At 40.9% G+C, this 17,653-nt stretch overlaps 1 protein-coding gene across 1 annotated transcript in view; it reads left to right on the forward strand.

Annotated features, from left to right (window-relative positions):
- DEPTOR (DEP domain containing MTOR interacting protein) overlaps positions 1-17,653 on the forward strand; it is a 135,742-nt gene that overhangs the window by 75,470 nt on the left and 42,619 nt on the right. The window contains exon 5 of the mRNA XM_077847074.1: positions 16,516-16,701. Within this exon, the coding sequence (XP_077703200.1) occupies positions 16,516-16,701 (186 nt within the window). The remainder of the gene's footprint in view (positions 1-16,515; positions 16,702-17,653) is intronic.

The raw sequence follows: 17,653 nt of genomic DNA on the forward strand, positions 1-17,653 counted from the left end.
CCATGTGCCAGCCACTGTTCTAATTGCTCTACTCATTGACTCATTTATTCCTCTCCATAACTCTGTGAGTTGGGGAGCATAATTATTCTCATTTTAAAGATGAGGTTAAGTCACTTGCTGAAGACAAGAGCTGATAAATGGTGGATTCCAGATTCAAATCCAGGCAATCTGGCTCTTTCCCACTAAAGATGACTGGACCCTAATTATAAGCTCCATAAGATTAGGAAAAAAATTCCTCAACTCATTGCATCAGTCCTACTGCCTGGCAGATGTTGTAACCATAAAAATGGTTAGCTCATAACATATACTATTCCCTTTCCCCAAACAATGACCAAGCACCTTGAGACTTTTGTGTAACCTTTACAAATGCAATGAAAACGTTTCTTTACTCAAATAAAGTATCTCCCTCCACCACTTTAGCTGCTATCTTTTCCTTACATGGAGGGAGGTAGAAACCAGATAATCACGTGGGTAAATTGCTCACAGCTGCAGCAGCTGACCTTGGATAATCAGGCTACTGCTGCTCTGTCCAGGCATATAATTTCCTCTTTTAAAGATTTAGTCAGAGCACTTCAACAATTTCAACACTTCATCAAGCCCTCTTTCTTCTTCTTTTGTTTTAAGCATATATTTATATATAACATTTTGCAATTCCCAAAGCAGTTTTATATATATTATCTTCTTAATCTTCCCAGCTGCATGGGGGTAGTTGTGTTTATCCCCTTCTCCAGGGGAATACAGTAGCTGAGACATTCACTCTGACAGCCATGGAGAGAGAACTTGCAATCTGCCACACAGGAAGCTAGATGCCCTATCCAGACAGAAATTAACCCCATCTTTTCAGTAATTAAGAACACTGACAGAGTTCAGCTGAAGCGTGGAATAGCCTGGCCAAAGAAAGAATGAGAGAGAGAGAGAGAGAGAGAGAGAGAGAGAGAAAGATGGGAGGAAGAAAGAAAGGAAGAAAACCAGCCCTAATGATTGAGGCTGAAGGCAAGATTGTGACTTGCCCAAGACTGAGTGATGCTGCAGAAAAGAAAAGTATTCTGACAGTTGCTAAAACAGTAAGGAAGATTTGCCCCAAGACTACTCCAATACGAGCATTGCCATAGGTGAGGGAGAGGGAGCTTAATTCTGAATACAATGACAAATAGGTATTTGTAGCCATGGAACAGGGTGAGGGGGTCAAGGGATGGAAACTTATTAATAGAAGGCGTCAAGCATAGGGGAGGTTCTTGCTAAACCAATTTAAGAGAATTCTTTTGAAAGGTAGGCCAAGGACTTATACATCAAAGATGGAGAATGAGAAACTTGGTCAAATATCAAGAGTGATTGTATATCAAGGTGGGGGGCGGCTCTCACTAAACTGACTTAGCTTTTGCTAAGGATTCTTTGCTAAGCCTGCCAAAGACAGGATGGGGGCCAAGGTCAAGGCTTACTCAAAAAGAGGGTTCAGAGGGAACCTCCCTATAAAGGCAGAACAAGGAGAGAGTCTTTGTCAATGGCAACCTACCCTCCCTTCTTGTCCATCAAGACTCTCCTATACACATTCTCTTACTTTTTGCTTTTGGCACCTTCTTGCCATCAACAAAGGGAGATTTTTTTCTATTACAGATGGTACCCAGTCAGTATCTTCATCTTTCTTTACCCTTAACTAGAATGTGAGTGCTTTGAGGACAGAGAATTTGTTTTCTCTCTCCGTATCCGCAATGGCTTAGCATTTGTATATTAAATATTCAGTAAAAAATGTCTTCAATAAATGGATGACAGTAATGACCACATTTTGAGGCCTTGCCATTTGTTGGGCACAGGGCTGAGTATTTATACCAGCTAGAGTTCTTGGAATATAAGCAGCTCCAGTCATCTTTTGCTTTAAACATATGGCAGAGCTAGCCGACAGTTAAAGGAAACATTGAAAAACCAGATGCCTTGAAGAAGAACTAAAGGAGCTCTTGGGGATCCAGGTGCCAGGAACTTGTGACTAACAGGCCAGACCTTCCAGCCACCTATAGCCAGGGCAGCGGCTCAATGCTAAGCTCTAGAGAGCGTCTGATTGGCTGAATCTAGGACACAGGCCACGTCTGGGCCTAAGATGGGAAGCACCCTTTGATTGACAGATTCACCAGGTAGGGGAGGGCCATTGTTCACAAAAACAAAACAAAACGAAACAAAAGTTGAAATTTCTGTTACTACAGGGAAATGAGTGCTAAGGCAGGCAAAAGTGATGGACAGGCTGTTATTTTTTTTAAAGATTTTATTTATTTATTCATGAAAGACACACAGAGAGAGGCAGAGACAAGCAGAGGGAGAAGCAGGCTCCCTGCCAGGACGCCCAGATCGCACCCTGTGCCAAAGGCAGACACTCAACCCACCCAGGTGCCTTCTCAGTCTACTTCCCATGATTATTTCGATCACATGTTTATCAACAGCCATAATCTCATAAAATTGTGTTATTCTCAATATAGAATTTTGGGGAATTATCCCATTGTGCCTTCTGATATGCTTTGACTCTGTCTTACTTTTTTTATCAGAGCTGGATCCAAAGCAAGAAGAAAAATTTACACAGTCAGAATGTTGTTGCAATGTAAACACAGGGAGCAAGGTTGCTTGGCAAAGTCAAGGGCCAGTGCATTGGCACACATTAAAGTGTTGATATTGGTTAAAGGAAAACAGGTCTGTAGCTACACCAAGCCTTAACTATTAGCAGGTATGAAGGGAATGAAAGATACCTTATCTCGTGTAATCTTCTAAAAGAGTGCAATGCATAAGGAACAGAGGGCTTTTGTGAACAGTGTCGTAACTGTAAATATTTCCAACTTTAGTTGACGTTAGTTTAACTTGTCAGGTCTACAGACGCTAATGTAGATACAGACGCTGTTTGGCTTTGAAGCCTGCTCTCCTACCAACTCCTGCCTCACTCCTGATAGCTCATTGCTTGGTATCCCAGCTGTACATAGCCCTCAGTTTACCCAAATGCAGCATTTTTATAGCAGCATAAGGAAGTCTTAGAGCACAAGAACACAGTCACTGTGTAGTTGAAGTATATGGAAACTATGCAATCTTGTATTAAGTACTGCTCAGCTAGGTGTTATGTGGTCATTTAAGGACTTATCTGAGTTTCAGTGGTCATTTTTAGTAGGACACGTAGGCTAGGATCTCAGGTTTATCAGAAACACACATCAGGGTGGAATGGACAGTTTAGATTACTGATCATGATATGCCCTTCCCCACTCCTACTGGTCAGGAGCACTGTGGTGTTAAGTCCTGGCTACTGATGGACTTGAGCTTGCCCACAGCCCTCAAGGCAGAGTGGAGGGGAGTGGGACAAAAAGTTCAGAGGCTCTTCTTTAAGGAATGAAATGTCTCCATTCTCTTTTCCATTGCAGGCCATTTTGTGGACCATTTTTCTAACTGACTCTGTGTCCATCTTTTTTTTTTTTTTAAGGTTTTGTTTATTTGAGGGAGTGCACATGCACAAGAGAGAGCATGAAGGGGGGGGGAGGGGGAGAGGCAAACTCCCCAATGAGCAGGGAGCCGGACCTGGGACTCCATCCCATGACCCTGGGATCATGACCTGAGTGAAGGCAGATGCTTAACCAACTGAGCCACCCAGGTGCCTCTCTGTGTCAATATTGAGTTAGCTCTTGTGTTAGTCCCTTGCAGCTGGGAGACTGGAACGTTCAGGCAAGGGTTCATGTCTGGGACCCAGGTTCTCCTACAGCAGTTAGAAGGATTATACTCAGAGCATTTCATCCTTGATGCTGTTGTGCAGACTCTAGTGGTTATTCCTCTAGAAAGTCCCCAACTAGCCACTCCTGGCTGGAGGTCCTTAGCTGCTCATGGTAACTCAGTTTCTCTTCTCTGGCACTCCCTTGCAGACAGTGTGTCTGGATTGTCTTTTTGTGTTTGGGCCTCCAGCTCCTTCTCCCAGTTCCCTCTTTCCCTCTTCTGCCAGGAATGGCTAAACAGGCTACAGCATATTAGTACTGGGGAGGGATTGCTAGGCTTAAAACCGACCATATGTCAAACCTGATTGGTGTGACTATGCAATGAAATTAAGTTAAAATTTAAGAAGGAGTTACACACACACACATATCCAGATTACAATTGAAAAAATATGTGTTTATATTCATAACCAAATTTAATCTAATTTAGAGAGTAATGTTTTTGTAAAATTATTTGTGTAAGTTATTTTAAAACTGGCAGTACTTTAAAGGCTCTAACATTTTAATTCTTTTTTTTTAAAAGATTTTATTTATTTATTTGACAGAGAGAGAACATAAGCAGGGGGAACAGCAGGCAGAGGGAGAAGGAGAAGTAGACTCCCCATGAGCAGGAAGCCCAACAGAAATCGCAGGGGACTGCGATCCCAGGACCCTGGGATTATGACCTGAGCTGAAGGCAGATGCTTAACCAACTGAGTCACATAGGCACCCCTCTCTAGCTTTTTTCGAAGAAATTCCCTTTCACTTTCTTCTCTGTCCTAGTGTTGACACTGGGCCCCATGAGGAGCCCATGCCCCTTCTTCCCTCCTTCTATCCAAGGAAGACCTGCATATTGAGGTCTATATTCTTTCCATTTTATTGTAGCCACTCCTTCAGCTCCTGCACAGGTTTCCATCCGAAGTTACCAAGGCCACTGTGCCCAGGGAGAAGGGGTAGGTGTTAGTTTTGCCCACAGCCTCGATCCTCTCTCTCTAAAGTCCTCTTTGACAGTTGCTTACAGCATAATCTCAGGAAGGGATTCCTATTGAGAACATAACGTGTATCATCAAATGAAGGAAAGAGGATGGGGGACATAGTGTGAGGTGAGGGGAAGAACCCTTGCTCACTGGGCTGTCAGAAGCTTGGGATAAGAGCTATTTTCTATGACAGATAAGCTCTCAAAGTGCTGCACTTAAAGGGATGAACTTGTTTGGTGGTTAGCTGTGCTCTTCCTATGGGATACCAGAATCTACTCTAGACTGATCCCATTTCCAATAGAAACATGATGCGAGCCACAAATGCAATCCATAGATGTACTTTTAAATTTTCTAGGAGCCACAGTAAAAACAGTAGAAGCAGGTGAAATAAATCTCAATAATATATTTTAGCTATCTCCAAAATGTCGTTTCAAAATATAGTCAACATGACAAATACCAATCAGCTATTTTTATGTTTTTCTTTTTCTTATTCAATCTTTTGAAATCCAGTGCAGGGACACCTGGATGGCTCAGTCAGTTAGGCATCTGACTTTTGATCTCAGCTCAGGTCTTGGTCTCAGGGTCATGAGTTCAAGCCCCGTGTTAGGCTCCATGCCCAGCATGGAGTCTACTTTAAGAAAACAATAACAAAAATAAATGAAATAAAGTCCAGTGCATATTTTACATTTACAGCTTGTCTCAGTTCAGACTCTGCCACATTTTAAGTGCTTGGCAGCCACAGGTGTCCATTCTAGAAAGCCTAGCTCTAGACCTTTTTGAATCCAGCATATGATACGGTGGTATCCTGGTGAGTGTATATCATTTTTCAGTCCCTCATCTCAGAAATCTTTGTCTGTGGATAAATTCCTCAATGTTTGTGTCGAAGAAGCGCCTTGTTATCTCTATTTGCAGTGCCGGTTTCAACACCCCCATAAAGCTGGTTGCCAGCCACACAAGTTTCTGGAATGGCAACAATAATTTTCTCTTCCCCAGCACAATGATTTCACAATCATATTTTCTGTCTCCTCTGGTTTTTTTTAAATATTCTCCTTGATTTTTAAATATTTCCACAAGTCAGAAATTGCTGACTACCATCACTTAGGCTGGTTTTGATCTTGGCATTTCTCTTTCTCAGAAGGGACTAATCCAATATATAACCCAAAGTTCAGGAGCACCTCCTTAAACTTCTACTCTTTATTGTGGGATCCTTTGGATTTTTGCTGGCAGCAGGACAGTATTATTACTGGTGCATTGGCATTATTGTGACCAGTCTTTCAGAGATCTGTGGGTCCCCATATATTTATTAATCTCACTTGCATCCAGTAAGAGATGAGGTTATTGTAATTTCTTTTCCACAGATGTAAAAATTGAGGCCCAAGGACTGTCCATAACCAGTTCCCACACAGGAATCAGAGCCAAGTTGCTGGAAGGCATCTCTTCTGCCTGCGTGACTTTACGTCTAATCCCTCTTGGCTTCAAGTCAAGCCGTTTGTTACAAGGTGTGGGCTGCAAATAAACAGAAAACATTTGTTTTCTTAAGCTTTTGATTTCATGTCTCCATACTCGCATTTGGAACAGTATCAGGATTGTGTTTTGCTACAAACAACCGAAAATGTAGTAATGATGGCTTGAAAAGAGAGGTCCCTCTGCCTCAGGCAGCGAACTGTTCCAGGTGGGGAATCCCAGGCTAGTAAGAGGTATATAAGGCCCCATCCATTTGTCCTCTGCCATTCCTAGAGTTCGCCAGGCCTCAGATCTACACCGTGGGCAGGAAGAAGATGGAATGGCAGAGAGGTTTCACCTAGCAAGACTTTGCTTTTTATTTTCGTTTTTTTATTTTTTATTTTTTTATTTTTTTATTTTATGATAGTCACAGAGAGAGAGAGAGAGGCAGAGACACAGGCAGAGGGAGAAGCAGGCTCCATGCACCCAGAGCCCGATGTGGGATTCGATCCCGGATCTCCAGGATTGTGCCCTGGGCCAAAGGCAGGCGCCAAACTGCTGCGCCACCCAGGGATCCCTTTATTTTCATTTTTTAAAGATTTTTTAATCTATTTACTCATGAGAGACACACAGAGAGAGGCAGAGACACAGGCAGAGGGAGAAGCAGGCTCCATGCAGGGAACCCAATGCGGGACCTAATCCCAGGACCCCAGGATCACAGCCTGAGCCAAAGGCAGATGCTCAACCACTGAGCCACCCAGGTGCCCTAAGACTTTGCTTTTATTTCGGAAAGGTTGCCTCTTCCAGAGAGTTACACCTACATCACATGGGTCAGAACTGTGTCCCATGGTCACCCCTTGGTGGAAGGCGATCAGTGGATCTAATGCTTTTATCGAGGCACACTGCTGCCCTGGGCAAATAAGGAGGAAGAGAGAGTATGGGTTTTGGGCAAGCAGCTAGCATTGTCATCCACAAGGACAGATGTCTTTTTCATTAAGTCAATACAGGGCCTTCCCTGTGAAACATGGGCTCAAGGAATAGTTTTCTCCTTGTAGCTCTAAATGAGGTTTGAAATAGCTGTGGGTGCCAATGTTAACGTCTTCGTTTTGACCACTGCACCATGTTTATCTTAACACTAGGAGGTGCTGGGATAAATGGGAACTGTCTATACCATCTCTGGTGCTTTTCTATAAATCTAAAATGATTTCAAAATACAAAGTTTATTTTTTTAAAAAAGTAGGCAAGCTTTTTCCTCTATCAGTCTTCTTTTTTGTTTAAGAAAAGGTGAGTACAGATATAAATGATATAGAAAATATATGAGCACAGTTTCTTCAAAAACCACCAAATCTCACTACTGATTTCTTTCTTTTTTGAACATCTGCTTCTTCCTACTTCAAAGGTACCATGCTCTTCAGTCCCATAAGAACACCTGATAGATTACTGTACAGGTTGCCACAGGTTCTGTGGTTCTGATAAATTACCACAGGTTCTGTGGTAACCTTGCTGGAAATAGTTAGAAAATGCCATCAGGGATTAAGGCTTTGATGGGTTCTCACACCCCGTGTTTCTTGGGTAGGATTTTATTCCGGTACCTGTAGCAGTACACTGGATGTTTTTCTCTGTGTTGTTGGCCTTGCTGAATTGATCTGGTTTAGGCTGGATGCCTCCTTTTCTCCCAGACCACCTAGAGTTGCTTCCACATGCTTCCCTACATCGGTGAAGTCTGCAGAGGCTTACCTTGGAAAGGTGTCTTTTGGGTGCCAACAACCTGTGCCCTCAAGGAAACCCATGTGTGGCTAACAGTAATGGAGCGACCCTGGACCATTACCATGTTGTTCTCTTATTTCTTCAACTCATTTTCCAGATGAATACAATTGAAGCTCGGGGCAGTTGAGTAACTTAGTAGAGACTAGGCATCCAGCACTGGACAAAACATAAGTCTCAAAGATGAATAATCTTTGGAGAGTCTGGCAGTTTTTTCTCAGGCTGAGTGAAATGGATAGTGGAAAAAATGATCTGTATTATTTGGACAAATACAATGCAGTTCATCATTTAAAAAAAATTAAGAGTGAAGCTGGTGTTCAGCCCAGGGTCATCTGAGACCAGAGCAGTGTTTCCTGTGCCATCATTCTGTCCTTTCAATGAGCAATTCCAAGGTAATAAGTGTCCTGGCCTGGTGAAGAGTTTTGTGGAAAATGTGCCCATCCAAACTGCCTTCTGTAAACTAGAGATAGGAATAAATGAGGATGAGCAGATTCTAGGTTTTTGTTTTTTGTTTTGTTTTGTTTTGTTTTTGGTGCTTATGAGCTTATTTACCTCTTTGTTGGCATTATTGTATCTCTGGTGTTGGCATTATTGTATCTCTGGATGGGAGACAGTCTGGGGAGGAGATTAAGGCATGGGGTTCCAGAGTTATTCAGTGTTTCTGACTTGGACCTTCCTGTTAATGGGACCTTAGGTAAGTTTACTTTGTGTAATACTGTTTTCCCATCTGTAAAACACTAAGTTTTAATCTTTAAAACTTTACTTAAAGTTTAAAGATTAAAACACTTTAAAACTTAGTATTTTAATCATGCATGTGCTCAGCATAGGGCCTGGCACAGAGAATCACTCAATAAATGTTAGCCGATTATTACTTTCATTATCATTATCATCAACATCCTCAGCATCAGATGCCTTGGTGGTAGAGCTCAATATAAATTTGATGGTCTCACCCACGCTGGCCTTACACAGTATCTTATCCAGACTCTGTGCTGAATGTATACATGTTAAGTAAATCAACACTGCGGTGCTTTAATTAGGCCTTTGGATTTATGCCAACAATTCCAAAAGACCTAGAACAGTTACAAGAATTTTTTCACTGAATTTTGAAGTATTCCATTTCTTGGACAAAATAAATTTGTTTTTAGATCTCTGCGCTTTATAGTATGATTTAGTCTCTGAAAAGCAAAGCCTTTGTGGGACGCCTGGGTTTATCATCGGTTGAGCATCTGCCTTCAGCCCAGGGCATGATCCCGGGGTCCTGGGATCAAGTTCCACATTGGGCTCCCCACAAGGAGCCTGTATCTCCCTCTGCCTGTGTCTCTGCCTCTCTCTCTGTGTCTCTCATGAATAAATAAATAAAATCTTAAAAAAAAAAAAAAGCATGGCCTTTGTTCTGCATTTTATCACTAACAATGAAGGTTCTAATCTTTGGAATGCACCCAGCTATTATTTAATGATGCATGGAGAAGAAGAAAACATAATATGACCTACCATCTGTTTATTACCTTTACATTTCTGACAATAAGACGCAGTACCTGCAGAATCCTACACAGTCACGGTGTCCTGTTTTGCTTTTCTTCTTTTCTGCTATCTTTACTAGAGTTACTTTGATCCTTCTTCGTCTCTTTCCCATCCCCTCTCCTCCGTTCAATTAAGTTAGTGTAATTGGGTTCTAACTTTGTGAATGTGAAGTGTTCTGTTTTAGTCATATCAGTTAATAGGACTTTATACCCTAAAACCAATTTCCTGTTTTCATATCCTCTTAATGTTGTCGGTGCTCAGGAAGTAATTATTTTAGTTCTCTGACTCACTGTTGTTATTGCCCATTAGAAGAGTTTTCTATCCCAGGCACCTAGCTAGCTAGCCCTGTCCTTACGTGGCATAGGCACTTAAATACAATTGCTTAATGTTCTTAAATCAAGGACTTTTGCTGCTGTAGGAAACAGGGCCCCTTCAACTTCTGAATCCCTTAGAATGGTTTGAGATGGTAATTATGGCCTTAAGTATAGCTCAATATACTTTTTTTTTTTTTAAAAAAAAGCTTTAATCTTCTGTTGTAATTAGTTCTCAATTCATGTTTTGCACCAAACACATGATTAAAAAGCACGATATGAATATTTTTTAGTCTTGACAGATTTTAAAATCAGCAGCATACTAAGTGACATGAGTTTCTTGGACTCTGAATGACTGTGAATTAGTAGGAACAGGGAGACCAGGGTGCAGAGCCTTCCTAGGGCGCATGACACAACTGAAAGCTTTGTTCTTGTTGGCAGAGAAGGTGCAGCATTTTCATATGCAGAATTTATTTGCCTTTTAGAAACACTAAGTCTGAAGACTAGGCCTGCCACCTGTTTATCCTTGAGATTTGTCAGTATTCTTAGGCAATGTCTGCAGGGGCTAAGTGGTCCTTTTACGAGGAGGTACAGGGATCAGCAGGAGATGAGAAAGCAAGCGAGAGGAAATGGAGTGGGGAGTAGGATAGAGTGACAGCCTTCACAGCCCAGAATGATCTTCATTCACCATGGTGCCCTGGGGAAAGTCGTGAACCACACTCACCTCTGCTGTTGTGAAGGTTGGTGATGAGGAGGATGCTAATCATGGCAGCTAGTGAGGGTCTCCTGTCTTAAAGATGACCTGGAATACCTTTTGGCATTGACACCAGGTTGCATTTGTAGTATGGTGCCCCCAACCTCATCCTTGATCTTTCTTCTTCCTTGCAGTAGCCATCATCCTTCCCCCGCCCCCCTCTGTTTAGGCCCTCTTTTCACTCTGCTAAGTTACTTATGTGATCCCAGATCCAAGACCACCCTTTAGAAAGGTTTGATGCTGGGCACCTGGGTGGCTCAGTGGTTGAGCATCTGCCTTCAGCTCAGGTTATGGTCCCAGGGTCCTGGGATCAAGTCCTGCATCAGACTCCCTGCGGGGAGCCTGCATCTCCCTCTGCCTATGTCTCTGCCCCTCTCTGTGTCTCTCATGAATAAATAAAATCTTTAAAAAATAATAAATAAATAAATTAATTAATTAATTAATTAATTTTAAAAAAGGTTTGATGCAGACACCCAAGTGGCTTAGTGGGTTAAGTGGCTGACTCTTGGTATCCGCTCAGGTCATGATCTCAGGGCCCTGGAATCAAGCCTCCTGCAGGCTTTGCATTCAACGGAGGAATCTGCTTAAGAATCCCTCTCCATCTCCACCACCCCCCACACTTTCTCAAAATAAATAAATAAATCTTTTTAAAAATTAATTAATTAATTAGAAAGGTTTGATGAAATGCCACCCAGGCATTCATTCTCATTCTTCCCCCCACCTCCCTCTCTGCCCTCCCTTATCACACAGCTGGATTCAGTTCACTTATTTCATGATGCTTCTGGTGTTATGTCTTTTGCCAGCAAACATTTCAAGGATGAATGAAAGTATGTGACCTTCCTTCCTCCAACTAGATAAGTAGCTTAAAATGTCTTTTATATTCAGCTGAATTTTTAGGTTTCAGGATGATGAATTTTTATATTCATCTTTATATTATGTCAGTGGAATAGAAGCCAATTCCCCCTCTTATAGATAATCACTTTTTAAGGTCTCTGTGTTCACTAAAGTCATCCTAATAATGTATAAGAGAAAAATGTAGCCACATTATTCACAAAAAGAAGAATATATATGTATGTCACTTTTTTCTTTTGGTAGATACATGGCATTTCTCTCATGCTTTCTGAAAAGTAAAGGCACACAGCAAATCAGCATCTCTTTTCTTTTCTGAGTGTCAACAACATTGTGAGCTTAATGCTTCCAGAACCCCCACTTTCCTCAGCAATTACATCCTCCTGTATTTGTATGGCTTCAGCTTTTGGCTGTGTCTGATCTTCCTCCTACTTTATGTCTGATTAAATACCGAGCCAAGTCAACCCTGTTGGGAATGCCACCCATATGAAAGGGAAGTCTTCGTAAGCCCCAGAAATTATAAATTGAATGGATAAATAATTATCACTTTTCAATTAAAGCACAGTTGTGAGAGCACAACTAGAATACTAGATATTGAATGTCAGCTTTGAATATTCTCTTATTTATTCTTGTGTAGGGGTTCATATTCTCAAGGAGCAGAGAACAAAATTTATCAACTTGTTTATGTCACATTTACTTTATTTTTTTATAAATGTATTTTTTATTGGTGTTCAATTTGCCAACATATAGAATAACACCCAGTGCTCATCCCATCAAGTGCCCTCCTCAGTGCCCGTCATCCAGTCACCCCCACCCCCTGCCCACCTCCCCTTCCACCACCCTTACTTCGTTTCCCAGAGTTAGGAGTCTTTCATGTTCTGTCTCCCTTTCTAATATTTCCCACTTATATTTTCTCCTTTCCCCTTTATTCCCTTTCACTATTTTTTATATTCCCCAAATGAAAGACCATATAATGTCTGTCCTTCTCCAATTGACTTACTTCACTCAGCATAATACCCTTCAGTTACATCCACATCCACAACATTTACTTTAAATAAAAGTCCTGTATAGTGTTGGGATCTGAGAATGAAGAATTAGAACCACCCCAAGATCCAGAGCCACCAATCACCATACCCCGAATGACTTTTCTTTCCCTCTCTTTACTTTTCTCCCCCCAGAGTTTAAGTTATTTCTTCTGTGTTTACCAAAGAGTAAGTCATCTATGTAGCAAATGGTTTTTGTTTTTAATATAGAGAATGTCATGTTAAAGTGTAGAGAGAACCAACTCTTTTTCGCTCTTGGGCATATAAACTATATGTTATTTAGCCATCGTTTATTTCTTGAGACTCTATGTATGTAATTTACGGCTATAAAAATGGATTTCTTAATCCAATTACTTTCTAAAACATCCTGTGTCTTAATTCACCCCTCTTCCACGGACTCCTGAGATTTAAGTGTCTTCCACTAGGATACTTGCCAAGACTTGACCTGGATTTCTGGTTAAGATTTCACATTTTTCAGGCATGAAAAAGTGACAGAACTGTGTGTGGGAGATGGGCAAGATGTTGTTTGAAAGAAGGGAAGAAAAGACAGAAGAAGTAGGTTCTGTGCAGGAACTTCTATGACTGAAGGCTAAAGTCAATGTTTAGGAGTCTAAGAACAAGAAGACTTCAACCATTAGATTTCAGATGACATTCCAAATCTCTCACATCAATTATCCCATTTCTCCTTCACAGCAAAGCTATGCAAAGTTAAAAGTTTAATAAGTTTCCCAGAGCACTCCACTAGTCAAGTTGGCAGAACTGGGATCAAAACTGAGGTCATTGGGCCACCTGGGTGGCTCAGCAGTTGAGCATCTGCCTTTGTTTCAGGTCGTGATCCCGGGGTTCTGGGATCAAATCCCACATCGGGTTCCCATCGAGGAGCCTACTTCTCCCTCTGCCTATGTCTCTGCCTCTCTCTGTTTGTCTCTCATGCATAAATAAATAAAATCTAAAAAAAAAAAAAACAACCCTGAGGTCATCTAAATCTAGAACTTTCACTAAAACTGTGAGATATTATTTTCTAAAATTCATTTAATCTAAAAGAGTGTTCAGTGAAGTCCCAACTTAATTGTTTTTGTTCTTATCTGAAGCCATGTCTCTTTTAGCAGACTTTGATTTTGATGAGTTTGAAAGGAAGAGTAGATGAGGTATCATATTCCAATCACCATGCTAAGATAGATAACTAGGATGGTGTGTGACACTTCATAGGTGCTCACATTGTTGGATGAATGAACGGATGCATGTGTGACTGATTGATACTATAATATGTCTGTTTACCTGCACTCTTCAAGGTTTTGTGACTACAGTTATCTGTGTTACACCTAAAGCTACGCTCACAAAGCAAAGGCATGACATTCAGTATTTGTGTCATTATACTTTTAATGAGAGAGAGAGAGAGAGAGAGAGAGAACCCTTTTAAAAGCAAAATAATTCGTTGAAAACAATGCAGGTGACACATGCAATTGTCACTTTTCTATTCTGAGAGAATTGGATTCCATCTGTGCCAGCCACACAGCTGGAGGATGAACACATGGAGACATTCGTTTCACAGAATGTGGTGCTCCTCAAGGTGCTAAAATCCAAATAAGTCCTTGAAAATTGAAGTGGAGCACTAAATATAGTGTGTCATAAAATTGAAGTCCCATAAGCTAAATGGCAGTATATCATCAGAACATGATGGTAATTGTAAAAACAACAACAGTGGTTGTAAAATAATAAGGTATACATTATTGAGTTCTTACAATCTGCTTGGCATTATGCTTAACAGGTGTGGTCTGCTATCTCATCCAGTTTTTGTTTTCCCTGATTTGGTCATGGTTAGAGTCATTTGCACTATTGGAGAGGGAATATGATGAATAAGGACTATTTGAATTTAACTCTTTCATCTTATCTTAGATGCTAAATTTACCCTCGGTGCTATAGGTGGTGGAGAGGTGGGAAGGTGAAGAATGGAGCATGGATATGACTTCAAATCTACATCTTGGTATTTAAAGCCTGAGGAGACTAAATTGGTAGTCAAATTTCCACTTCAATTAAAGATATTTTTTAATGTACTTTGGGCCATTCTGGAATTTGTTTGGATCTAGAGTCTTTTTCTGGATTTATTTATGCCAGAGCCAGTGTTTTGTATAAGTCACAGTCCAAAGAGAAAACAGGAGGTATTAATAAATCTATTACAGAACTGTGTATTTTCTGGTTGTAATTTAAGATACTGTTGCCAAGGTCAACTTGAGGATTTAAAAAAATCTCAATAAACTCAGAAAAGTTTGCCAGAAATAAATAACCTACCTACAAAATTTTGTTATAGCATTATTGAATGTGGTGATCTAGTAAATTTATATAAAAATTTGACTCTCCACAAAACAACCACTATTTGTAGATGTCTTATCAAAGTGTAATTGGCTTACCCCTTGTTCCAGGATATATTCAGCATCTCCTGAACCCAAGAATGCATTATTTATTAGGAACATTGTAGAACTACCACTGAATTAAGTGTATCTATCTTTGTGGGCAATATCATTCATTTAGCCAAAGTGACTAGTTTATCACCATTTAGAGACAGTGAAAATTCCATATGAATCATTAAGCTAAATGTTGGCATGGGACTCTCTTAATAGGGACCCACCTTTCTGAGATTTGGATATTCACATAATCAGAAGAATTACTCAAAGCAAATGAACATGATAAATATAGCTATAACCCTAGATTGCATTTGCTGGTGTTGAGCCAGCAGGAATGTGATGCTATTTGTGAAATACCTAAAGAGGCTGTTGTGCTAGTTGCCATTACTGATAAATGGGTTAATATGATTCTCAGTGGGTTGTGTTAGATTATTTTCCTAGTGATTTACAGCGTTTTAAATTTCACATTTCAAAAAAAATTGCCAAGAATGAGTTCTTAAAAAAGAATTTTTTTTTAATTTTTATTTATTTATGATAGTCACAGAGAGAGAGAGAGAGAGAGAGAGAGAGAGGAGAGAGAGGCAGAGACACAGGCAGAGGGAGAAGCAGGCTCCATGCACCGGGAGCCCGACGTGGGATCCAATCCCGGGTCTCCAGGATTGCGCCCTGGGCCAAAGGCAGGCGCCAAACCGCTGCGCCACCCAGGGATCCCTAAAAAAGAATTTTTATCTCTTTTTTTACCATCATTTCATAAATTTCAGGACAAAAATGTACACAGCATGTTGTTAACCTAACTCAACAAATGTTGAGTTGAATAAATGGATAAATGACTAAACAACAAAAAATTGTGATGATATCATTCAGAATAAAGGAAAGGCTTTACATGAAATATACTTAGTTTTAGGAAAAACTAGATGCATTGTCCTTAATATTCCAATTTCCCATACCCCCAGAAAACTCTTCACATACTATGAAACTACCCCTTGGTTTAGGGAGAATTGTTGTGTAGACTAGCCACTAACTAGTTTAAAGTTAGCAGTGTTCTGGACATGCTGCTTATCCATCTGACTACCCATCACTGAATATTCACTGCCAGTCTTTTACTAGGCACCTACACTGAGCCAAACACATGGTAGTCTAGGGTTCCAGGATGCCAGAATGATGAAGACGCAGTCTGAGCCTTTAAGCAGAGTGACTTAGCTGGGAGAAAGAGATGAGCTCTCCCCACCACCAAAACAAACAAACAGATATATGGTCTCTATTATTTTTGCAGCTCTCTGTGAGTCTATAATTATTTCAAAATCAAAAGTTAAAAAATGAATGGACATATGGTCATGGGAGTAGCACTTTGCTGGGCATGGGGACACATGACGACATGAAACCATGAAACAATGAAACCCAGAGAGCCAGAGTTGAGTGGACAAAGGTAGAGAAGTGAACAGACAATGTGGGTACAGTATGGTAAGTGATCAGATGGAGGTTAAATAGTGGCTCAGACAACACGAGGAAAAGTATGGCTTAGATTGGGGGTGAGGTCAGGCAAAGCAGCCCCAGGGGAACTGGTTAGCCAATTTTTAAAGTACATGGCACGTGGAAAGAATTTGGAATGGTGTGTGGACTACAAGCTCATGTGGCATCTGTAGAATTAAACTCTGTAGACTTTTGCCCCTATTGGATGGAGACTTTTGGCTGCAGTGCTCAGTGGCCAGGATGCCAGGCATGCTCATCTGTTGTGTCTCCACTGCAGTGTCCAACAAGCACCCATTTGTGGACAGCAACCTTCTCTACCAGTTCAGAATGAACTTCCGGCGGAGGCGCAGACTGATGGAGCTGCTCAATGAAAAATCTCCCTCCTCTCAGGAAACTCACGACAGCCCCTTCTGCCTGAGGAAGCAGAGCCATGACAATCGGAAATCTACCAGTTTTATGTCCGGTATGTCAGTTCCATTGTGTATCCAACCACTTGCATTTGTCTTCTGAGAAATAGTATAGTAATAACTCACCTTTGTGGAATGCTGTTCTCCAGCCCATTTTTATTTATTCATAACCCACAAGTATGAAAAAAAAAAAACCCAGCATGACCAAATTGTTCCTGGGCAGTCAATTTAGATGTCATGAAGACCGTCTTATAAAATTATGTCTTTGCATGATAGAAGGCTTCTTAAGTTCTCACTTTACCTTATTTACTTTTCATTTGTAAACAGTTCTTATATATCATTAATGATCCCGTTTTCTAAATCACAGCACTGAAAAGCTGTATGTTTTAATGGTGAGTAAAGACTTTTGAGGGCATATACAAGAAAAAGGCAATTAACTGATTGCCCATCCGTCATGAAGGGGTGATCCAGAGCAAAGAAAACTTGTGAAAAGCAAACACAGGAGCTCATAAAACCTAGGGTGTCACATGGAAGGTCAAACAGTCCTATTTTTACAATGATCCCTGACAGAAATGATGCTGACGGATGTTCACAAAGATAGCCCCGCTCATCCGGAAAATGTTAACTTGATGTCCCTTCTGTATAAGAAGCAGAGGTGCTCCAAGGGGTATCTTCAACTCCTCTGAAAATTTGGCATTGACCCAAGGAACTGGCTGGCCTCAGGTCTGGAAATTTGGGGTTTCACCTGAAACTCAGGGCACAGCGAGAATGTGTGTCTTGGTTATTTACAGCAGGTGGCAGTGAGAACACTCATAGCTATATTGAGACTTTTCTGCACCCCTGGCCCTGAGCTAAGCTTGCTTGCATGAGTTTTCTTATTTAAATCTCACTATATCCTAAGAGGAAGGACTTTTCTTATCCTCATTTTATGGGTGGAGAAACTGAGACATGGATCAATGGAGGGGCTGACCCAAGGTCAGCCTAGACAGTGGTGGACAGAGCTGGATC

Source organism: Canis aureus, chromosome 14 (assembly GCF_053574225.1).
Source record: "Canis aureus isolate CA01 chromosome 14, VMU_Caureus_v.1.0, whole genome shotgun sequence".
Classification (NCBI taxonomy): Eukaryota; Metazoa; Chordata; class Mammalia; order Carnivora; family Canidae; genus Canis; species Canis aureus.